Genomic DNA, 25,576 nt, shown 5'->3' on the forward strand with positions numbered 1-25,576 from the left:
TTGACTTTTCAACAGTTCTTCTGTCTGTAACTTGGTGTTCAGTACGCACCCCTTTTCCCTAGCCGGTCTTGGTCCAGTACTACATGTTGCTTCCTTCCTGCTTTTCCTTTTTTATCTGAAGGTCCTTGTTGTTAGGGTTTCTGACAGGAGTTCTTTCAAGGCTTACATAGTACATAGGGGAGGTGTCATTCTCCGTTTCAGTTTTTATTTCAGTCTGTCCCTCTATTTTCAATCTAACTTTTCTCTATCTCACTGGTTGTAGCTCCTTAGTTTTAGGAGAATTTATACATATACCCATATCCTGGTTCTACTAGGAACTATTACCGGCTCCTTACAGAACTCAAATATCTTAGTATTTATAACTGTGGGTAATTCTTACCCTCGGATTTAACAGATGGCAAAGGTGGGTAGCAAGCTCTTCACCTTAAGGGCCCACCTTTTTAAGCTGATGGCCTAGTTTATTAAAAGCACAATTTCTCCTCCATACTGTTTCCCTAGCTCTTTAAATAAGGGAAATTCTTCCCAATCATCAGCTGTATAACTGTGGTAGTACATTACCAAGCTTCAAACAGATTTCCACCTGGTCAATGAGATATCATTTCTTGACTCCATATATATACTCACTACTTCCACAGCCTTTTTTGTCAGCATCTTCTGTCTGCAAACGTATTGCCCTTATACAAGGGTAACTATGCTACTAGTGTCCAACATCCTTGTAGTTCCCTCCAGTCCAGTTACTGAACACATTTAATTAATTTTGCATTTGCACAGTAGCAGAATGCAATTTCAGCTAGCCTAACAGAGGTGCCATTATATTTCAGAGGTTCTACTTCATTTACATTGTTTTCAACATGCTTAATATCAAAGTCAGAATTAACATCAGAATTACATCATTTAGCAATGCGGCTCCATTTCCAACATTTATATCACGTGTGTGTGTGTGTGTGTGTGTGTGTGTGTGTGTGTGTGTGTGTGTGTGTGTGTGTGTGTGTGTGTGTGTGTGTGTAAATGCCCCTCTTGTTTTAAGAAGCTTTAAAGCATAATATATGTGTAACTCTCCCTCTTGTTTTAAGAAGTGATTTTCCCTCACTCTTGTTGACTTCCCTAAGTTTTCATTACACAAGATTCTTTCTACAAGAGTATCAGAACCTTTAGAATCTTTTATGTATGACTGACACACTCACATTTTGATTACAGTTGGCAATGTTCAAACTTATCAATTATTAATATTTCAGGCATTGTTTCCTTACTATTTTTACCCTTTGGATCCAATTCTAATGATTCTATATGTTTCAGTTTACATAACTGGGACCATAGCTGTAGTTTGGGCAGGGCAAATGAGGCAGCTCCCTTGTACACAAATTCTTAGAGGGTGGGATGTGAACTGTACCAGAACTGGCAATTTGGTCCCTGCAAGCAGTGTTTGTAATCATTTTAACATTTAACATTCAACATGATCTCCAATGATACCCAATATACTGATTTATACAATAAACATGCCATTACTCTTGGTGTCTTTGGGCAGGTCTCCTTCATTTGTTCGAACTTTCAAAAGTTCGAAATTCATATGGCCGAGACCATATGATCGAACTTTTAAAAGGCCAACAATGAATAGCGGAGATCCTGATACAGTGCAAAAATGGGAGATTTCCCTTTCCTGCACTGTAGTGCGATCTCGGAGTAGGAATATTTAAGCAGCAGGGGGTGTGGGGCCACAGCACTGTGTAGTTTGTGTTTTAGTTTGTTTATTTTTTCAACTTCACATTTTCGAACATTCAAATGTTCGATCATATGGTCTCAACCATATGAAAGTCAGGCATTTCAATGCTCGATTATGTGAAGTAGATCCCTTTTGGCACCTATAGCTGGATCCGTTCACATTTTGTGTAGTATTATTGACATTCACTAAATTACACTTACTAGTAATATCACAGAAAAATAAGAGCCCAGGCAATTCAGAGGTAATTGTATTTGCAAAGTGTGTAACTATAAATTCAAGTGTGACAAATGCATTTCCAGCCTTTGGAGGAACGCCATAGAAAAATTCACAGTTGCTGAGTGTTCATTCCAATAAAAAAAAAAAAAAAACAGCTGGAAATTTTAACATGATGAGTTCCCTTTCACAGACTTGAACATTTATTGATACATTCTCTTCTAATGAGCAAGAAATTCAGAGTTCTGTGCACCCACACCCCCATTTATTCACAGCTAAACTTTGGATATTGCCATGTAATACTTACATCTGCAAGCATTGACTAATTACTGGAAACTTTCAGAATGTTAAACGTGTGGATACAGACACATCACAGTCATCTGCAAGCATTGACTAGTTACTTGAAACTTCCAGAACATTAACCGTGTAGATACAGACACATCACAGTCAGTACCATGAGGGCCAAGGTCTGGGCAATGAGGAGGCAGGTATGTGCCATGTATACATTTCAACTGTTCCCTGATTTTGCAGAACATTCCTAATTTTTTACCATATTTCTTTTCTGTGCCTTGTATTTTTTTATTATCTTATGGTAAATCATTGAAGATTACAGTCAGTGCATAATGACATACATTCGACTGCTATACTTCTTATTGTTCAAAAAATGCATGCTGTTCTATTATCTTTTTAAGTGAATTAGAGTAATATTTAAAAAGTCTCCCTGACTTTTGGCCTTCATCCTCCAATTATTTTTTGCTTTGTACAAAATTCCCGAGTAAATATTTGAATAGTATAGTGGTGTGCATGCTACGTGCTGGCAGTTACGTAACACAAATTGGAGCACTGTATAGGTAAACACCTTGTACATGCATGCCATTACAGTCACTGGGAAACCTGAAATTTGCATCTTAGGAGCCATCTTGGGATTAATGATACTGCTGATTCCCACTGTGTTGTGACTGGGCAGTGTGCCTGAGAGTTCAGTGTGTGGTCCACTAGCAGTTTTGGTGAGAATGTCTTCAGAGCCTTTGTGCAATTTTGCTTTCAGGTACATCCCGTTGCTGTACATTCTACTAAGAAAAGACTGTAGCAAGGTTACCAAATCCATCAACATCTGGGGTAATAATTCTTCTCAGTAAGCAGCTTGGGATTTTGCATCTGGTGACAGATGGAGCAAGGGATCATTGATTCCTAGCTGTGTGCAGCTGTGTTGAGAACAGTACTGTCTCTAGCACCAGACAGACGTCACCTTCAGTAATTTACTCCAAATCTCATAGGTGCAACTCCCCCTTCAGCCATATTAATAAGCACCTGGAACCATAGGTTTGCACTTTCCAACTGTCTCTGTAGCCAGCTTAGCTTAAATGGGCATCCTGAGACAATGTAGTAATTGTTTCATGTTTACTGACAACCACCTACTACTTAAACAAGCTGACACAGCATGTGAGAGATACAGTTATACAAAATTATTGGAGGAAAACCTCTTGCATACAGCCACTACAAATAGCAAACAGGTTGTCAATAACCCACAAACACCACACTATACCTATCACACACAAGATCAGACACATAGCTCTAGATATGCTCAGGCTCTTAAACGTTACCCCAACTAAACCACAAAGGCTTAAACCTCATAAACACCCACTAAGAAACATGTTTATATCACGTTATCAAAAGATGAAAATAGCGAATGCTATTTCATTGGCCCCAAAACATCTAAACATGAAAATATTGAACATTCAGAACAGCAAATTTTTCCCATGAAAAAATTTGCTGCTCCGAAACACATACACACAACACAAGCACATCAAACAAACAGCAACCACACACACACACTTAAATTCCTACATCTAACGCTACAGTAAACTACACATACACTACTATCTACCCACTTACCTTAACCCAAACCATAACCCTAAGGTCCGTCACTATCGCACACTCACCTAACCCGCACCTTAACCCTAACTCACTTAAACCACCCCAACCCTAAAGTCTGTCACTGTCGCACACATGCCTAACCCGTGCCCTAACCCTAACTCACTTAACCCGCCCCTAACCCTAATGTACAAACAATCGCACACTTACCTGAACCCAACCCGTAACTTTCCACAATTCGCTGTTCTGCAGCTTCACTATTCTTAGCATTTGCTGAACAGTGTTCGATATCAGAACATTCAAAGTTTTAATACTTCGATGTTCTGATATAGACCCTAAGAAACATGCATATAAGTCTTACAGTGTCTCAACCCAAAAGCCCACGAGGCAAACCTCTATACAATCCAACATCCTAGTCATATCTGACTCCATAGTAAGACGCACAGATGCACCCCTCACCAGGTACATCTAACACTACAGTAAACTCATCTTCTGAAAAAATAAACTTAAGAAGCATAAGATAAACACATTTTAATATTTTGTGACCGATAAAAGCTATTAAAACTGTCAAATAGCAATATTAGCACTAGGACATAATCCTAATAGGGTTAATAGTTGTTGCAGTCATAGTCTTTTCCATAAATACTATAATATATTATAAACCCCAAATTATATTTTCTAAATTTTCAAATCATAAAAACTGTAGAACCTAGACAATATATTGTTAGAACATTTTTGTTAACCAGCCACAAGCTGCAAGACATTCCACTATAAGTGTGTGGTTATTGAGATATTTACTGAAATATGGGAATAAATGCTTAATTGTATAATTAGTAAAACAAATAATACTGGATATCTCTCAAGATGTGCAACTTACAGTGCAAATATCAAAAACAGTTTTCTTCAACATCCAAGGTTTCATCTAATGCCATGCAACAGTTTGTAAGTCATTTGTTTTTTGAAGTACTAAGTACATATAGAAATATTGGCAACCTCTTGAAGGTTGCGAAGCCTAATATGTGGGATGACGAGCCCGGACACAACAAGGATCGTGATATACATATATATGAATATAGAAAAAGCAACACCAAACATGTCCCTCAATTGTTTCCAAAATTGTCCAAAAAATGTTTAGTGTTTTAGGTGTTGCAGATTTGTATCCAAAAATAGAGGGAGGTGATCCATTATTATTAGCCCTGAGCTAATGAACTCAAGTGGATTCTAACTTCTGAGCCATGTTGAGCCTGGGGCCCAATTCGGCTCTTAGCATCAGGATGAAGTTTGAGTGCGTGAAAAGCTGTTTTCATTTTTATTAATTATTGTTTTACTTTATCGTGGTGGTCCCAGGTCCCAGCTTTTATATTTTTATATTTTATAATTTTATAAACAATATAATATATATATATAATATGTATTTATATATTCAGTTTTTTTATGGATGTTTTTTTGAAATTGATAGATTTAGTTAGCATAGCAGAGATATATATTATATAGCAATATATGATGATATATGAATATGAAGATTTTTACAGATACATATCATTGTATCATGTATTTATATCATTTTTTTATTTATTTTTAGTATTTTTTTTGAAACAGTTTGAGTTTTAGTCTCTATGTTTTGAGCTAGCACACTAAATTTAGATTCATTCTTTGTTTTCATTTTTTTTTTTTTTTTTTTTTTTGCATCTGTTAATTAGCGTTTTTTCATTAGGCTGAAAGCCTTTTTTAAAAAGCGCTACCTGCTGTTTGTTCACCTTATTGATTTAAAGCATTTTTTTTTTGTTTTTTTTCAGGACTCGATTACTTTTTTACCTTGGGCTTACAGTTGTGACTTGAGCAAAACGTGGGGTTTTTCTGGATTTTATATCATGTTTGCTTCCTTTATTTGTGATATTACACATATAGAAATATTGCTTAGTTTCATAATTACAAACAGCTAGCAATATTTCCAGTATAGTGTGATATAAAACATTGACAGTGAATTGTCCTGTTTCCCACATCAGTGTTTCACACCATACAATTCAATAACATGTAGGTCTCTCAGTTATGAAAATATGAACATAAATATGAAAATATGAATAATAAGTGACTAACAGATTAATTTCTTCATAGTAGTATATCCTGGCTAACAGTCTTACTGTCATTTTGTTTATACCCCCTTGTCCTTTCTAATTCTGACTATTATTAGCTGGTAAGTCTCTTAGTTTAAGAAGCATGAACCAAAAAAGTTCTGGATGCCATAAGATGATATTGATGTGACGTGGAAATATACAGAAAAGGTATTATAGGCTTGAGTGAGATAAGGAGAGGGTCACAGTGACCAGGATTCACCACATCATGCATGCACCGACGTCCTTGCAGCACAAGTACACATATGACACAGACATAAAACATATGGGAGTAAATGACTTGAGACATAACTCTCTGGACTATATTAGTGAGACGTGATGGAGCTATCCATGTGAAGAACGCATAATAATAATAAAGTGGGATAAGAGACCTGATCATAATTCTTTGTAGTGCATGGAGCTTTTATCTACTCCACATACTGCAAGTTAAAGTAAAAAAGAAAAAAATGCTAAGTGTTTTATTGGCTTTCAAAACTGTAAAACCCTTATGTCAGGAAGAGACTATGATACAGTCCCTTCTGTTTACACTCACCTTCCCATGTCTCTCAGCTGTCAAGTTTTTACAGAATGTCCATATTTTTGTCTTATATATTTGGTTTGTTCCCTATAAAGTCTGTGGTTTTCAGACAAGTTACTGAGGACTGAAGACATTAAATAATGACAAACATTTTGGTTTCAGACTTCGTGTCCATCAGAAAAGGCAGGCAAACACACATATCCTGTAATTTCAGTAGCTATATTTATTATAGGAAGTCAGGACACATTACCGACGGACAGCAAGCAAAATGAAGTACTTTATTCTGCTGCTGTCCTTTACTGGTCAGTACCAGCAGAATTTACTGTCAAGCAATAAACCACACCTTAACAACATAAGCTGGGAGTGCTTAACATTTGTGAAGGTTGGGTTTTGCGCCACTCTGGTGCTTAACTGATTTGTCTTTTTCTGAATATCAGAGTGTAATAAAGGCTAACACTGTCTCAATATTTTAAAAAAAATCACTTCCAGGCTTATTAGACAGGATAACAAATTGCAACCGCACTATGTTCAACTTACTACATATTAATAAAACCCCTTATCACACCATAGCTAATTACAGGACCCCCTATATGTCACTCTTGCTCTGTACCTCCAACCTCACTAGCATGGAGTTTCTTTGCATTAGACCAAGCATCATTCTCCTAGGGGACATCAACTACCCCTCCATCAACTGGAGACTTATACATCCCCTAGCATGTATGTCCAAATATTTCTGGAATTAAGAAATGCAAATTCTCTGGATCAGTTAGTCTGCATTCCAACTAGGGGAGACAAATCCTGGACTTCTTCCTCACCAATATGGGAGAGCTTTATTTCCCACCAGTTGTGACTTCCTCCCTAATCAAATTGTTCCATAAATAAGTTACACTCACCATAAGACTGGAGCCAGAAGCTTCTTTAAATACATCAGTATTCTAAGATTTTGTAAAGACTAATCTACTAAAACTGAGTGATAACATGGCTAAATTCAAAATCTCCATCCAACCTGATGACCCCACTGCAGATGCAAAATTCTTTACTGGCGAATTCCATGAACATATGAATAGCTGCATAGATACATCTGACCCCCCTCTGATGTAAATACAATGCCAAAGTTAAAAATAAACCCCCAGTGGTAGAACCCAAATATAAACACGCTCTACAACAAAAGAAAAAAATATTGCATACAATGATAAATGTAGGACTCAAAATGTCAAAACTGCTCTTGCTAAACTTAACAAGGAACTCTGGTCCCTGATCATATCAACTAAAGCTAGATATGAAGTAAAAATAGCCAGACAGACAACAGATAAGCATAAAGACATATTTAACTATGTTAGAAACCTCAGAAATAATGCCCAGTACTGCATAGAGCTAATAGTTAATGATATCATATACTCAGACCCTGAGAACATATACAATCTACAAGCAGATACATTTATGTTCAATCCTCCCAGCTAAATGTTAATCCCTGTGCAGCTAGGTGAATAGCAAATTGGCTTAGTAAATGAACTCAGGAGACTGGGGTATGTGGCTCTGCCTCCTCTGAAAGACATATCGCTAATGATGTACCCCAGGCATCAGTCCTTGGGCCACTCCTCCTTAGCATTTATTTCTCTGATTCAAAGCTAATGGCAAGGGTTTATGACTGATCAGGTTTGACTATAAATTTGGTGTTACCATAAACTCTCCAGAGGATACAAAGATTCTCCAAGAAGGCCTTTCATAAACAAATAGCTTGCATCAAAACCATGGACTAAAACTAAATGCCAAAAGTTGTAGAATAGTCTCCTTTGGCTTGCATGATGTCCCCTGTAACTATCACATTGGCAACACACCCCTGAAAACTGATCTGGTGGATAGGAACTTGGGAACCTATACTGACAACTAACTGTACTTTGATCACCATCTGTCCAGTCCTGTTTCACTGTGTAGAGTATTAGTAAGGGTTTTGCATCTAGGTCCAGAGATGTGATCATATCACTGTATTTGGTACTTATTAGGCTGATCACTGAGTACATTGTCCCCTTTGGCATGTATCTGTCCAAGCATTTAACACGATGTGAACACCCACAGCACTCTCTCACCAAGAAAATCAAGGGCCTAAATTCATAAAAATTACACTGACCATCTTAAAGCCTTGTCTCTCTTCTTGTTGTCATACAGGCCTCTGAGGGGTGATCTCTTCCTCACATACATAGCTTCAAGAGACCCTATCCTCTCAGATCTACAGCCCATCTGCAAGTCCAATAGTGGCATAAACATTCGCTTAAGAGATCTTAATTTGTTCTCTGACATAAACAGAACATATTGGAGGGATAGATATGTATCACAAAGAAAACAATTTCTTTGGAATCATCTTCCTGTCCACATACTCTATTCAAATGTCATCACATCCTTGAGAAAGCAACCATAGAAGTAATAATGAAAGTTTTTTTTTAATGGTTAAGCCCTTTCGTCTTCCACAGACAGTACAGATTTTATCAGAACCAAATGTTAGCCGTTTATTTGCAAGCTGTTATATAACATGCCCTGCTCAATCATGTGACTACTGAACAAAGCACATAGAACATTTAAAGGTGCATAGACATAAAAGTACATTGACTAAAAATGCATTAGATAAAAAATAACAAATGCAATAAAACCAGGGAACAGTAAATAACATATTCATATATATCATTAAATTGTATGAAAATATGAAGAAATTCATATTTAAAACCAAAATCTCAATTTGGCAGCCTTCTTTTTCAAATAATACGCGAGACATATTCTCACTGAAACCTGGAGGGAGACAGGCATCTAGTTTCAGCTGCCATAAAAGTTTCTTAACTTTTATTATCTCCTCCCAGAGACCCCCTCTTGGATTCAGAGTTATTCTTTCAAACATAATAACATTAAACTTTTTGAAACCTGTGTAGTCAAGAGAATGCTTATACAAGTCATTTTTAACATATTTCCTTTAATAATTATATATGTGTTCAAGTATGCATAACCATAATGTCCTCGCTGTTTTTCTTATGTAAAAGGCTGAATAAGACTGGCATAAAGCTACACATATCACTCCTTTTGACCTACAAGTGTTGTATCCATTACGTTTAATCATAACTCACCCTAATTTAAAGCTGCCATGCTGTAAAATATAGCTACAGAAGCTGCAACCATTGTATCTGAATGTTTCTTCTTTCCTTTTTCATATGGAATGATCTCACCAACACGTTCTGAATATTTGCCCCTCTCCTGAAACTAACTCTTACTGTGGGGGCAATAATTTACTCAAGCTGTTGTCTACTTTACACATTTCCTAGTTCTTCTATATAATATGTGTAACAGCACTGCTATTAACAGAAAAGGTGGTAATGAAATTTCCTCAGTGTCTGTTCTTACTACATGTTGCTGCTATTTCAATAATGCTGTTGTTGCCTCCAAGAATGGATCTGTAGATGCCTTTTTTGTATTAGACAACCACTTCACCCCAGTTCTTTTCTATGAATGACATGGGGAAAGTTCAGTACATAAAAGTTTGCTTAAAGTTAGAGTTATATGAAATCATCTACATCATCCGAATAGTGGCCCTTAACTATACTTTTTTTTTTTGCAGTTGTTGGTGTAAAGGATGGCAGCTGTTAAAGAATAAAAATGTCTTGGAATAAGTGAATTTGCAAAAAATTGTGGGAGAAAATTTAACATTACTATTTGTTAACTTAACATCCCAAAACTCTGAGTAGTCTGCATTAATATTATAAGTGATCCTTAAACATTTAGTCAGTTTCAGTTTGAGACCAAAACAATCAGATGTCATGTAGATAATGCTTATAAAATTTCCAAAATTTAGAGGACTTTGAGGGGAGAAACAAATTAGTTTTCCCAAAAGCTAAGAGCTAAGAATGTTTACATAAATTAGGGAACATGCCAGACCCATAGCAATGCTTGTGCCCTGTCAATAACAATCTCCTTCAAAGAAAATAAAATTATTGTAAAGCACTGTTTTCATGAACAAAATAATTAGTTTAAAATTCATAGTCATGAAAAACACAAAGAAAACTGGAATGAAGCTGAACCAAAACACAGTCCACACTGGAGTCACACAGATGTTTTCCAGAAATTTTATTGGTGCTTCTCTGAAAAAATCTCTGGAAACCATCTGTGCGACTCCAGTGTGGACTGTGTTTTGGTTAAGCTTCATTCCAGTTTTCTTTGTGTTTTTCATGGTTTTAGTTCTATTTGGAGTTTTTTGAAATTCATAGTATCAATAAAATATAGCTGTGAAACCACTTCACTGAATCATTCTAAACCCTTAGGATATGGGATGACTTAAAACAAGTTGATTACATCAGTAGTAACAAATTTAAGATCTGGTGTCTATAGGTCATTCTTAAAATCCTTTAAACATTGTGAAGAATCTTTCAGCAAGTAAGGCAATGTATGCATAAAAGCTTTCCGTTCAAAATCTATAAAGTCGGCTAGTGGTTGTGTCTTAGGTCCACTGGCATCCACTACAGGATGCATAGATGGGCTATAAAACAATCTGTGGATCTTAGGTATATCAAGAATACCTGGAATGACCAGCTTGTTAACAAGTCAAAAAGTTAAGCAAATCTTTGTGAATGACATTACTTAAATATAAATTCTCTAACATCAAGTCTATATTTGTATATGTAATATTCATTTCATTTAGATATGCCTGAAAATAAGTTTCATTGTTCAACTAAATATAGCACACATCTTATTCACATAGTTTTCCTAGTTTGTTATGACTAACCCACTCTCCCTTGACAGGATTGATGACCTGATACCTCTCGTCCCTGAAAATTATGGCCAGCAACTCCCTTTTATCTTGTGACAAATTAAACCTAAATGTTTTCACTAGTTGACTTTTCTCAGGTTGTACTTTTCATACATAGCTAACGTAGGATGCAATGAAACTGCTTAACCATGGAAAAACTTTCATTGTTATTGCTGTGGTTCCTTTCTCAAGGCTGTGCTACTAATCGATTCTGAGTTTGGTAACTTTGTATGGTTTTCAACACACCTGGAACATTTATTTTTGATTACTCTATTCAAATGTAATTTTTTTATTTATTTATTTCAGTTTGTTAACCGGGAAAGTCCATTGGGCCAAGGTAGCCCATTTTCAATAGAGGCCTGAGGAGAAAAGCTCCAGACAGAAATACTAGTACAATATAATATAATAACTCTTCAATAAGATGCCCACAGGGAGTAAACGCTCCAACCAAAAAAGCCACACACGTAAATGTAAAACAAAACAAATATGGTAGGAGCGATACACAGTAGATCCACCAAAAGTTTATTTAACGTCCCCGAAACTTCAATAGTCCAAATGTACAGTATAGCTATGAACAATACTGTAACAAAACAAAACGACTCGTTCAGTACAAGGACGGTTTATTTTAAAACAATAAACAAATAATATATAATATAATAACTAGTACAGCATATAAGAGAAACAAATTAAATGAAAACAATTTAAATATAAGAACTAACACTTATAGATATTTACAAGAACAAACAAATGAATGCTTATTTAGTACATCATCATTGTAGACAAAATATTTTAAGCAAAATCAGAGTTTAGAGTAGGATAAGAAAGAGATAGGTGTCAGGATTCAGGTAGGATGAGTGCAGGAGGAGCATTCCCAGAGAAGAGAGAGAGAAGAGAGTGGTAGGTTTTTTAAGGAAGGAGATTCTGGTAGGTTAAAATGAGGGGGAAGAGAGTCCCATAATCTAGAAAGGGAGAATGATATTAAGAGTTGTCCTGGTGAATGTAAAGCTTTGTAAAGTTCCAAGAGGTTTTGATTTGTGGATCTAAGTGTTCTGTGTGGCTGCTGAAGTTTTAAGGAAGAGGAGACTGATGGACAGCTAGCGGGTTTAAAAATGAGCTTGTGTAGTTTGGATGAGTGGATAGGAAATAGCAAATTCTCCAGTGGTTTAGCATCCTTGTCCCTAATGGATAAGGGTAACAAGTAAATGTTTTGTCTGGCTCTGTGTTATTTGTACTTAAATTGCAAGGAATAAAAACTGTATGGAAATGTAGGGCTAGGCTTTAAAGATCCTCACAGATCAATAGCTTTGTTACCTATGAACCTATTAATAAGTGAGGCCCAGATGAAGAGCCAGGTATCCATTTTTTTATAATGCAATGCTTTTCTCTTATGTAATATTTCTTAAACATGGAGCATTATACATATGTTTTTGAAATGTTACTACTGTTCTCTGATGCTGGCATTACAGATGCAAGTGTTACTGTGGATGGCCTGTCTCTATTTGGGACCACAATGATACTGACTCCACAGATGGTATATCATACAGTCAAATAGGGAACTCTACCTCCTCCAGCAGACCTGTAACCAGTGGTATTACACAGGGATTGGTTCTGGGACCGCTACTGTTTGGAATCTACTTCTCTGAAATACAGGCTAAAACTAAAGGACTGTGGCTGACAAAGTTTGCTGATGACTGCAAACTGGGAGAGATCATTGAAACCCCTAGTGATGTCAACATCCTGCAAGAAGGTCTTGTGCAGATTAATGACTGGTCCCAAAGTCATGGTCTTAAACTAATGTTCCTAAAAACTGCATCAATCAATACAAACCCTAAGCACACAGTCAGTGGTGAGAGATCTAGGCACACAAGTCGACACCATCCTTAACTTCGATCACAATGTCTACACTGTAGTAAGAAGGGAATTTTATACTGATCATCTCATAAGTAAGGGCATTTCCTCCAGAAAAAAAGAGGTTATAACCCCCCTGTACTCTTCCCTCATTAAGCCAACAATAGAGTACAATGTTCCCTTTGGTATGTTCCTTTCCAAACACCTGCAGCAATTGGAGAGACCACAAAGGTTCCTTACAAAGAAAATTCAGTGTTTTCAAATCTGTCTTATGCAGACAGACTGAAATCATTGTCACTTTACTCTATGTTGTACAGACTGTTCAGAGGTGACCTGTGCCTTGCATATAGAGCAATCTCTGACCTGCTGCACATTTGCAAGTCAAATGGCGCATGGAGCACTCACTCAAAGGACCTTAACCTAGTATGTGATATCAACAGAACCTGCTGGAGAGACTGATTTGTCTCACAGAGGTTGCCCCACCTTTGGAACAAACTTCCTATTCATGCTAAACAAACCCCTTGTTCTCCCTATTTTAGTGTAATTTGGGGATGCCACCTGTGTCTCTTTTGGACAGAGAAAGTAGGTGCTGATTTTAGTGTCTGCTTGAACCAGACACCCTTGGGAACACAGGTTGAACAGGGCCATGCTTGAAAGGGCCTAGTAACCTCCTATGATCGTATGATCCTATGACCAACTGCTTGGTCAAAACATTGTACCCAAGACAGCATTGTCCATACTGACAGCTATGGATGATGACATGAACACACATAACACAAATACTGATACTTAGGATACAATGGATATGTTCTATTATGCCTATTCAAACTGCACATACCAAGACTAAAGGTCTCAGATGAAAGTGTATAAAACTTCAAAGATCAAGTACACGAAAATCTACACATATTACTGAATGATTTGCAGCTTTGTGGAGAGCAACACATACCTAAATAAATACAAAACATTTTTGCAAGGGGCAGTCCTTACTGCATCTGTCTTACTTAGTCTCTCTCTCTGAGGTGGCTGCACCTTGATGAAAGAGTGGTCATCAAGAGGTTCTGATGATTGGCTGACTATCCTACTGGTTGGCAGAAGACTGGCTGGGACAATTTGGCTAGCATTGCAAAACACTTATGGACACAGTGGCTGACACATACCTCTGTTGTACTGGTCAACAGTAACTAATGTACAGTAGAGCATAATCTTTAACAGGCATGGGCTAAAGAGAGAGAGAGGCATCACAGGGTACAGATACAACATAAGACAAAGTGATGCACTAGTGCACCTGAAACAGGGTCCGGGTGTTGCAGTGTGTGCCGATAGGGTGTGGTTAACTTTACTTTCATTATAGGGTATATAGTAGGGTGTTTTGTAGTAGTATTCTATATTTGGGCTACAGTTTATACTGATGAGCAATAGGTCACATGGATTCCAGAGGATTAGTGAAGTCACCTTTACCACCATCATGGAGTACACTAAGATGACAAACCTTTAATATCTTCTGTCTCTTATTTGACATTCTGGGGGACACCAGTTGGAGAGTTTCACTCCTGTCATCTGCCAGGCTCCCTACTATACATTTTCTTCTGTCAACCAGTACATTAGCGGCATATGTCAGTCACAGTCTGTGGGTGTCGATGTTTTGGGTTTATCTTCCAGATTGTGTCAACCAGTACAGTAGGGGCACATGTTAGTCACAGTCTGTGGGTGTCAAAGTTTTGGGTTTATCTTCCAGATTGTGTCAACCAGTACAGTAGGGGCACAGGTCAGTCACAGTCTGTGGGTGTCGATGTTTTGGGTTTATCTTCCAGATTGTGTTATCCAGTTATTTGTCAACCAGTACAATGTCAGCCAAACATCAGAAATTCTATACTGCTTTCAACTGGAGTTTATAATGTTAAAAAGCAAACATTGCAAAATAGTTCATGTCAAAACACATTGCTCCTACCTGGAGTGAGCAAACAGATATGAGAAATAATTATCTATATCAATAAAGCAAGGGCAAATATGACTCAATAACTCTAGCACTGAGCAACTTATGGACACCCTGTGGACAGACACACATCAGGTGGCTTGATTCTTGCTGCTATGGTTTCAGTTCTGTGTGGTGCAATGAATCAAGATTCTCCAGAAATGTAACAGGACTCTGCATCCAGCACAACCAGTGGGAATATAAATCATGATGTTGTTGGTGGTGACTGAACCATACACCCATAATACCCTGCTGAGAAACATTACCATGCAGATAACACTTTGACTTTACCTGCAGCATTTCACATGTATTTATTTATTTAGGTATATATGTATGTATGTATTAATTATCATTGTTGAATGAGATAGTCTTACTGAGTAAGAAAAGCCCCCATTCAGCAGAAGAACTGGGAGAAAAGCTCCAAACAGTGAGAACAAAAATACATACAGTAATAAAAATGCATACGGTAGGTGGGAACCACACAGACTGGTGAAGCTATGTAGCAGAATCTTAAACATCACCAGATGATGGATCAGAGGGACATTTCACATATCATTCAGTGTAACAATTTCAGTTTGTAGATTTTGCATGTGCAATTTACACAGTGTTCATTCACAGATAGCCCCATGCAGCCATGGCTTAGGGGGTTTATAACCCCTATATGTTAACTCACAGCTACAGCCTGCTTATCTTGGGAACCAGTCTCTAGCTAATTGCATCGTGACTCATCCTGTTGGTCTCTTTGCTGCCCCAGCCACACAATGGTTTGCTTACACCCTGAGATCTGGCCCTAAATCATGCACTTCAAATCCCTCATCTATAATGTATGTACCACTCTTGAGACTGGTTTTCCCTGGGGTCATATGTAATCACCATATACCCAGTGCAGAAGATGATACTGAAGATGTGATTTTCATTAACATGACAGCTGCTGCATATCTGAAGCTCAGACCTTGTGCGCACATGAAGTAGTTTCATTTGTGTACCCACTGACCTACAGAAATGATGATGGTCGTACCAGTTCTAACCTACAGTGACAGTAATGACTGATGTAGCTGGTATTATGTCATCATCCATCATCACATTTGATTGCATGACTGCATTTACTAAGGCCAATAGCATTTACTTTCCTATACTATACTATACTATACTACTATACTATACTATACTATAAACGTGCAGTGTGCCACGGTACTGTTTTGGAATCACATGTATGATGGGATTAGCCAGTGAATGCTTCCATGCCTGCATCATTTTTTGCTTGCATTCTGACAGCATAACCATCTTTTTGGGACTGTAGATTTTCTGTTAATGTTTGCACCTTCAGAGTAGCCTTTTACCCTAGTCACATCTCTAAGCTGCCCAGATTTTTACAGAATGCCTAAATTTTTATCTTATATTTTTGGTCTGTTCCTCATAAAATGTGCAATTTTCTGGCAACTCATTGAGAAATGAAGTCAGTAAATAATGACAGACATTTGAATTTTAGACAACATCCTTCAGAAAAAGCACATTAATTCAAAATCTATTGTTCTAGTAACCTTCTAAAGTTTATAAGAGCAATATTTAAAATTTGTCCCCAAATTTTGGCCTTCCCACCCATAATTTTGCTTTGTTCAGATTTTGTGCACAGAGGTTGAGAAGTATGACCCTAGTATACCTTTTTGTGTTGTGGAGGGATGGAATCTATGATAGCTACCAGTTTGCAGTTATCTGCAAAGTTGTGTCAGCCAAAGGCCCTTGACATTAGCCTTTATCTCTAAGAAGTTGATACCAAATAGAAGTGGTCCCAGCACAGGGCCCTATGGTACCCTGCAGGTGACTGGGTTCTTAGTGAAGGTAGTCTCACCAGTCTTGACTTTATGGGTCTTGTTTGTGAGCCAACTGGCAATCCAACAAGTTTTGTAGGGGTGTATGCCCACTTCATTAAGTTTGTTATAACCAAGTGGTATATTGTATTGATTACCTTAGCCAGGTCCAGGTAGGCAGTGTGCACTGTTTTCCCATCATCCATTACCTTGGTGACCTTCTCAAAGAAGTCCATCAGGTTTAGTATGCATGACCTTCCCTTGGCAAAGTCAAATCGGGTTGGGCCAGTGTCTGAAGGTTGCCTATGCTTTTGTTGATCATTTCCATGATAATTCATTCCATGGCTTTACATATTAGACTAGTCAGACAAAGCTGTAGTCTCTTGGGTCAGGTGATGTTCCACCCTTGTAAAGTGGGATAACAGTTGCAGTCCTCCATTTTCTTAGTCCAAAGCCTATTTTGAGGCTATAGTTGAAAAATTACTCAAGTGGTCCTGATAGGCCATGTTTCAAGCTACTTAGGAGTCATACAATGATTTAAGAGGCTTCCCATTTCTTTTTTATTCTTTCTCTGATATACAAAGTATTTTTAATATCTATGCTTTTTGCATTTTATGTTTAATAAATTTGAATGTACCCCTTTTTGATAAGTATTGTGGGATTTTTTTCCCTTTATCCATCTGAGCAGCCACCAACTCAGGTAGAAGGTACATCTATTTAACATTTCATACAAAGGACAACAAATCAGGACTGCAGCACCCCTTTATCCTGCATTGCAGTGTCAGCAATGGAAAAAAATAATCTACGCACCTGATGTGGGAATAGAACCTACTGTTTTCTGATCTTTCCATGTAAAAGGTTGATGTGCTACTTGTTGAGCCACTGAAACCATTGAAATGATACTTTGAGTTGAACAGCACATCACAGGATAAGTGATAATTGTGAAGTGAAGGGAAAAGTAAATGTTTTCTGCTGTATGTTAGTTCTTATTTGGAAAATGAGAACATTTACCAGCACTATGCTTTGCATTGACTTTTTCTTGAATAAAAACTCATGCAACAGAATCAGGTTTGTGGTGACACAAGAGTTTAGCATTGTGTCAGATTATTTTAAATTAAGATACATATTACACGACCTGAAACATGCTAAATGAAAACATCGGCTGTAGTTGCATTTGAGAGGCTGCAGTGGTCTGGGTATGAACCATCAATAACTTTTACACACCTGATGCATGGAATTACCTAGTTTGCACTAGTGTTCAGAAGTGTGCTCAGCATTTAACAATGATTCTATTAGAGCAGAAGAAGACAAGTGACAGTGGCTGAGAGAGCTCCGTGGAGACAAAGGATAGAAAACCAGCATCACTTAATCAAAGGTGCAATTAGGCATACTCTGTATAATTTTCTATGCATCAGGCAGAAGGATTGACTTGTAGAGGCCAGAAGACATTTGCAACCTAGAAAACAGTTCTGGAAAGCCTACTTCGAGACAAGATTACTAATCTAAAAACATTTGATGACTGGTAGTAGGCACACCGACTGAAAATGACAATTGCAAGAAAGAAGTAGAATGGCATTTGCTTACTGTCCTGCCCAATGGTGAGACCCAAGTGGCAGAGTTCTTCTACTTCTAGATGACACATGTCATAGCAGAAATAATGTTAACTCATTTAACGGAGACATTACATGTTCAACATTTTAAAGGGAGTCGGGCAGTTTAGCACAGAATATTAAGGCTATAAGCTAATAAGCTTCATGTTGTATACCTACCACATGATTCTGAACATAATCATATTGTGCTGCTGGACCTCCACTGAAAATGGGTCCAATTGTGGACAACTTGGTTTATATATATAAAAGCTAGTCAGTTATATGTCAGAGTAAATGAATAAATAAAATGAAGTCCAATAACATCCAAGCATCCTGATAACTACAGTTCCTAAGCTTGTTCTCATACTATGATTCTTCTGTGAATACATAAACTAGATGTTAACAAGCACATTTTATAAGTCACGTGACTAGAAAAGTATCTGAAATGAATTCACAGCCCTGAAAAACATACAGATCACAATGTAATATGGCTGCATGGAGATATTACTTAATGGAAAGCATAATGTGGTATTGGACAGGTTTTAACCAGATATGAGAATGAAAATATATGATAATTCTAAAATGTTCAGGGAAAAGTCTGCTAATGTTGACTGAAAATAGTCAGAGCTAGATTACATAAAAAAGGTATGGCTCTGAGTGGATGTTACACACTTGTTAGTTAGTATATATCATGTTTCTGCGTATATATTTTTTATCCATAACTGAAAGTTCGAAACTTTCTTTTTGTAAGTCCCTTAACAGCTGAGCATTTTACCTTTTTCCACATATCTGCTCTAATAGAGAGAGAGGTCCTTACACATCAACTCCATTTATTACAGCAGACAGACATCACCTTGTTCTCTCCTCATTTTCCCAGTGTTGTGAAACACCTCAGTGACTCCTCACCATGCTACCTTAATTAACTGAAATCTTTAAATGTGTGTAGCCTCTAGTACCTGGCACAATGCTTCATATATGTTAGGGCAATGAGATACTAATGAGCATTACCCTCTACTCCAGAGTTTGATTCTGACTGTCTGCTCTTGTGTATAGTATAACTAAGTCATTTAGGAGACAAGTATTCCTAAGTTGCCCTCAAAACCTTGAAAAGAGGTATTTGTTCTTGCTTTGTGATATATAGTGATGGAGTCCGGACTATGACCCAGACTAAAATGAGTTAAATTAGACATTCTACCAATGAAGGAGCAGAGCAGGGGTATAGGGAGACAGCAGCTTATGTCAGCTTTCCCATTTCAGTGGACAGGATTTGGATTTCTCCTTATAACTGACCATTCCCAGGTGGATACCAGTGAGTGCATCTTTACTATCAGGAGACTGCTTAAGACTCAGATGAAGGAGGGGTGTGTAAGTGAATGCCACATGTGGTGATATGTGTGATGTCATATGAGCTGTCCCCTAATTAGCATTTCCTTTCCCCTTGGGTAACAAAAAGTCTGTATCTTAGCTTCATCTCTCTCTCTCTCTCTCTCTCTATATATATATATATATATATATATATATATATATATATATATATATATATATGAGATATATGTGACTCTACTTCTGTAGACCGAATTTTCACTTAACCAAATTTTAGTTTATGGCGACAACATCAATGAAATTTCACTAAACCGAAACTGCACATTACTGAATTTTTTTACAGGTAATAGCCAACACTGAACCAAAAAACACACTGCAGTATGTCAAACCCACCCAGGTGGGGTGCTATGCCCCCACCCCCAATGTGAGGGTCTGTACCCCCCACCCCCCTAACTAAACATACCAACTACTGGATTGCACTACAGTGGGGAAAAGGGCAAATTTACCCATGATGGCCAAGTGTCTCCATTCCCTGTAAAAAAAATTGGTAATGTGCAGTTTCAGTTCAGTGAAATTTCATTGTTGTTGCCTTGATAAACTAAAATTCCATTAAGTGCAAATTCAGTCTACAGAAGTAGGCCCATATGGGTCAGCAATGAAATTTCACTAAACTGAAACTGCACATTACCAATTTTTTTTACAGGGAATAGTCTGCTGATCATGCCCTCCACCTAACATTTTGCGACTCAGGAAAATGCTCCTCTTACTCAGCCCTAGTTATGCTACTGGCAGAGAATGTGAAACAGTTACAAACCATTTTGCATGTAAGCTACGACACAGGACAAATTATTATCTTAGGGATAAAAATGCAAAGTGGGATATCCCAACTTGATTATTTTAACTTGACCATTGAACTAAAAAACACACCACATTATGCCATACCCATCCAGGTAGGGGGCTGCACCCCCAAACCATCCCTAACTAAATATACCAACTCTGGGACTGCACTACAGTGGAGAAAAGGGCAAATTTCCCCATATTGGCCAAGTGTCTCCATTCCCTGTAAAATAATTTGGTAATGTACAATTTTGGTTTAGTGAAATTTCGTTGTTGACATCTCAGTAAACTAAAATTCTGTTAAGTGTAAACTTGGTCTACAGAAATACATCCATACATACATAGGGTCTATATTATAAGAACAAATGCTTAAAATGCCGGGCACCAGTTTGTCAACGCGTTTTAAGTAAATGCTCTTATAAGCAAAAGCTCTAAAGATCTAAAACACTAAGTTTGAAATGTCATAGTTGGCCAACAAACGTAAATGTAGCAGTGACATAAAAAATGTGTACATTATGAATGTATATGTAATTAGCAGGGGGTGTGGGGGGGGCTGCAAAAATTTGTGAAAAATTAGTGTATGTGTGTTAATTGCTTTGTGTTTTGGGAAAGTGCCATTTTGTTCAAGTGTAATTTTGGAGATTTACTGTCGGTAATTGGTATGGTTACTTCATTTACTTTACAAACTGGAAGGATTGTAGCATATATTTAGGGTGTTCATTACAAGTGAAATTTACTGTGTTTGCAGTTCATGTTCAATGCGGCAGTGGCGGATTGGTGTTGGACAACTAAAATATTTTGAGTATATTGGTTTCAACTTTGTCAGCTTTCGCTTATAACAGGATTCACTTAAAACCTGTCGACAAAGATGTGTTCAACATTTTAAGTGTTCGTTCTTATAATATAGACGCTATATATATATATATATATATATATATATATATATATATATATATATATGCTACAGTAGTGTAAGATGTAAATATAAGTAAATAAATATAGAGGCTAAATGAGGTTCATGAGAGGGCATTTAGCCTGAAGTACCAACAACCTTTAAAGGTCAGCTTAAAAATAAGGTGCCAGTTTAGTAATACAGTGAAGAGTGTACCCCTTTCTCTCAAGAAATCAAGATTTCTATGCAAGCCAGGGGGTGCTACACTCAATCCCCTTAAAAAGTAGGTAGTTTGTTGTGATGCATTGTATACCTGCTGGAAAAAGGTCACGTGTTGAACAGAGAATTGACACTAGTGTGAGACACACTGCTTGCCTGCTGATGCTAATGGCTGATTAGTAGCAGGGAAGCCTGATATGTAATGGTCTGAATCTAAACATTAATTTTGCAGGCACAGTACCTTATCAGACTTTGTAGTAATATGTAAAACTGACACAAAGAAGGCAATATCTGTATATCTGTACATTTCACAGAAAATACACTACCTAGTCTACTGTGTTCAATTCCAGGCAACATGTTTGTGGAAGGATAGTATTAAAAAAATGCAATACTCCAAATACAGTACCTGTAAGTGGTGAAGTGTATGCATCTTGGAGGACTACGAGACATTTAAATTCATAGCAAGGACAAAAATATAGTAAATTGGTTCTTTCGGAATAACTATGCTTGTGGCCTCTAGTGACTCACTAATAGGAAGTCAGAAACAGAGATACATGATATGGCAGTACATAGGAAAGCTGTTTTCATGGAATTAATGGTAGGGTCTTATGGAAGGAGAAATAGAGGGCACTGATGAGTAGTATCAAATGACATATTATGAAGTAAGATAATGCTGGTACAGGACACAGTGAGCAAACCTTGCGATTCAAGACACCTGATCTGACAGCACATTCTATCATTTCTGTTCAATTATAAACAAACCTGTCCTAACTTCAGTTGTGGTGACTGCGTTTAGTACATTTGGTAACCTCGTTAGGAGACAAAATCATTAACCCTGACAAAGATAAAATGTAGGCATGAAATGAAGCTTGACTGTTACAAACAGTACTGAATACTGTTGTTGGGTATGTAATTAATGAGGAAGCAAGGTTTATATTGCATTGTATGTTTTTTAATTGAATCATCACAGTATTAGCATGGAACATATTTACCTGAAGACAGACTACGGTTAGCAATATCTTTTTGCATTCATATACATTTTGAAGGGGATAGTGAAAGGTGCTCAGACATAAATGCATGAAATCTTTAGGTTTATTTAGGACACTTTCTAGATGTTACTGGTAGTGCTGTCATAATTTGATTAACTGTATCAGTAATCCTATCAACGACTTTCTTTCCTTTAGGCATTTTAAAAATATTCAGTCATATATCTAAGTCTGAAAGGTGCTTGTGTTAGAATGTCTTGCCAAACTATGACATTTGAATAAAAAATGAATTGCAGTCCATTCCTTGAGAATACAATAAGAAGACAAAATGCTGACTACGACTTCAGCTTCCATTGCTACTGTGACCCATTTGTTCCAGATGTGTTTCACATGCTGATGCAGTACTCACAGTCACCCTTTACTGCCTAAATGGTCTGATGTAAACATCCCGACATCTGTAAAGACTCCATAAAGCTTTATTAGCTATGCTTTTGTCAATTAAATACATTAGCAGCTGGCATAACCAATTAGTTCATCCACAGACACCATAGATAGATGAGAAGTATCAAACAGAGAGGTTAATGCATGTGTTTTGAGTTGTTCTGGAGAAAATATGATGTCTCATTTATGACCAACTTGCAAATGCCTTCAGGTGAAAAGTGGTGTAACCACATACTGCATTAAAATGACAAAATAAATAAATAAAAATTATTCCTGAAACAATGACACAGTTTGCTTTCCCTGCTAAACAATTATGCTTTGATAGGTGGGACAATTCATTTCTAAAATTTGAAGCATTTAAAATGTAAAACCTTAAAGGTAATAGTATTTTTGGGAGGTATGTCTCCTTATTTCAGTAAGGTATTTCTTAAATCCTTTCATCTAAACCACACACACACACGCACACACACACACACACACACGCACACACACACACACACACACACACACACACACACACACACACACACACACACACACACACTACGTGGCAGAATTCCAAGCCTCCCATCTGGGTCTTACCTTGACATCATCTTGATTCCTTTGGTTATTTATGGGAAGAGAAAAAGCTGCAAGTTAAGAGAGAGAGAGAGAAGAAAGTAAATGTAATTAATCTCTGCTGTTCTCTTCCCATGAGGTTTTGTCTGTAGAAACACAGATAATACCTTTGGGAAAAAAATTGTCATGTTATTAACTAGCCAACCTATGCGTGTACCTTAATTTGTATTAAAGGAATCCATGAACCATTTTGTATTTAGTAGATGCTTAGAATATTCTCTGTGTAGGGTATACTCACATTAAATTATTAAATATAATCTATTATTTGAATTGCCTTCAGATTTTGAGTTCTTCAAACTCTTTCATTAATACTTGTCCTAAATTATAACATGTGACTGCTTTTGGAATACAATAAGAAAATATTTCATGCAATATCATAATCAACAACAGTAAAGTGCATACTTCTTACATGTGAGTTATATTACTTTTAAAGCAGTCTCTTCTTAAAACGTCAATAAAATTGATTTACTCTCTACTTAAAGCTCTTTCTTTTAACTATGCAAATGAAAACAATTTAATGTATGTAAATTTGTGCAGTTTATCACAGCTAACACAACATTCATCTTGTTTAATTAAAGAAGCCCACATTTCCATCAGGATAAATTAACATTTATTTTCTAAAACTCATCAGCAAACAAAACATATTACTAATTCTGGTTCATCGTGTACCATTTAGATGCATGCAATACCCGTTTCATAAACAGGTTTAAAGTGACCTATTTAGAAATGTCCCATGTGCCTCTGAAGGAACTGACTCTGTCCTTGGTGCTGGAAGGGCAAAGTCAGAATACTGTGGTTAAATGATAACAGATTCCCTGGAAAACATTTTCTTAAAACAGATAATCATTTTTGAAGTAACATTCAAAAATGATTTGCCTCTTACCTTGAATTATAAAAAGACTCAGCACAAGTAATCCGTTTAATACCATTCTGAGTTAAAGGTTCACTGGCAGACACAATGAAGGCAAAATCCCTTGTTTATTGCTGGCTGAATCTTATATTCAGTAAGAGTCCCTGAACAAAAGCTATGACAGTTTAGTATTGCTGTGCAGGCTGCCAGGAATATTTAGTTTACAGAGAGCACTGCTGCTCTGCTAATTGCTTTTCCTTTGTTGAAGGTCCCTCGTATACCAGTGCAACTTCGCCTGCTTTATATAACCCGTCTTCAACCGGAAATGACTTGAGCCACAGGCCAGGCTATACAAACCCAACTGCTAAGTGCTGCAGAAAGCTTGTGCCTGCTGCCAGTGTTTTATCCAGAATCAGATCGGCAGCACTGCTGCAGAATGAACAAGCCCCACCCCTCAGCATCTCTTGAGCTGCCTTATATGGTGACATCTTATGCCCACCCACTTTTCTGCTCCAGCACTATGCACTGGCAATAGCCTGCTTACCCCCTCCACAAGCTGTCACTCAGATGTAAAAGTAACTCTTATTTTGATCACCTAAGAATTAGCCCTGCATTCCTCAATTTCTTGCAACCTAAATGTGCTACTTTGAAGAAAAAAATATGAAGTAAAGGGCATAAAGGTCAAATCATGAAATATTACTGAAAGGTCATGGGACAACAGTGCCTTAACATATATTAACTGATAATTGTTTATGAAGGACTGAACTAGCTTTAAAGTATGTGGCAACAGAATTTATAGTTATGGCAGAGGATTATTAAGTAACCTGATTAAAATAAATGACTCTTCAACTATCCTAAACAAACCAATTTACATTTTTATGGAAACATATTTTAAATTCATAGTCAAATGTGTGTCTTTTAATATATAAACACAGATTTCAACAATGTTTCTA

General features: G+C 37.1%; 1 protein-coding gene across 2 annotated transcripts in view; it reads right to left on the reverse strand.

The window, feature by feature from the left end:
• Nucleotides 1-25,054, reverse strand: part of CHGA (chromogranin A) — a 396,109-nt gene extending 371,055 nt beyond the window's left edge. The window contains exons 1-2 of one of the 2 annotated variants that reach the window (XM_044074572.1): nucleotides 24,657-25,054; nucleotides 23,738-23,784 (exon numbers count right to left, since the gene is read on the reverse strand). In XM_044074572.1, coding sequence (XP_043930507.1) covers nucleotides 23,738-23,784; nucleotides 24,657-24,702 — 93 coding nt within the window. In that variant the 5' untranslated portion in view covers nucleotides 24,703-25,054. The remainder of the gene's footprint in view (nucleotides 1-23,737; nucleotides 23,785-24,656) is intronic. The other variant, XM_044074571.1, reaches the window with a different exon arrangement.
• Between the last annotated feature and the right edge of the window lie 522 nt (nucleotides 25,055-25,576).

This window comes from Protopterus annectens, chromosome 6.part0 (genome assembly GCF_019279795.1).
Source record: "Protopterus annectens isolate FY-2018-M chromosome 6.part0, PAN1.0, whole genome shotgun sequence".
NCBI classification, from domain to species: Eukaryota; Metazoa; Chordata; order Ceratodontiformes; family Protopteridae; genus Protopterus; species Protopterus annectens.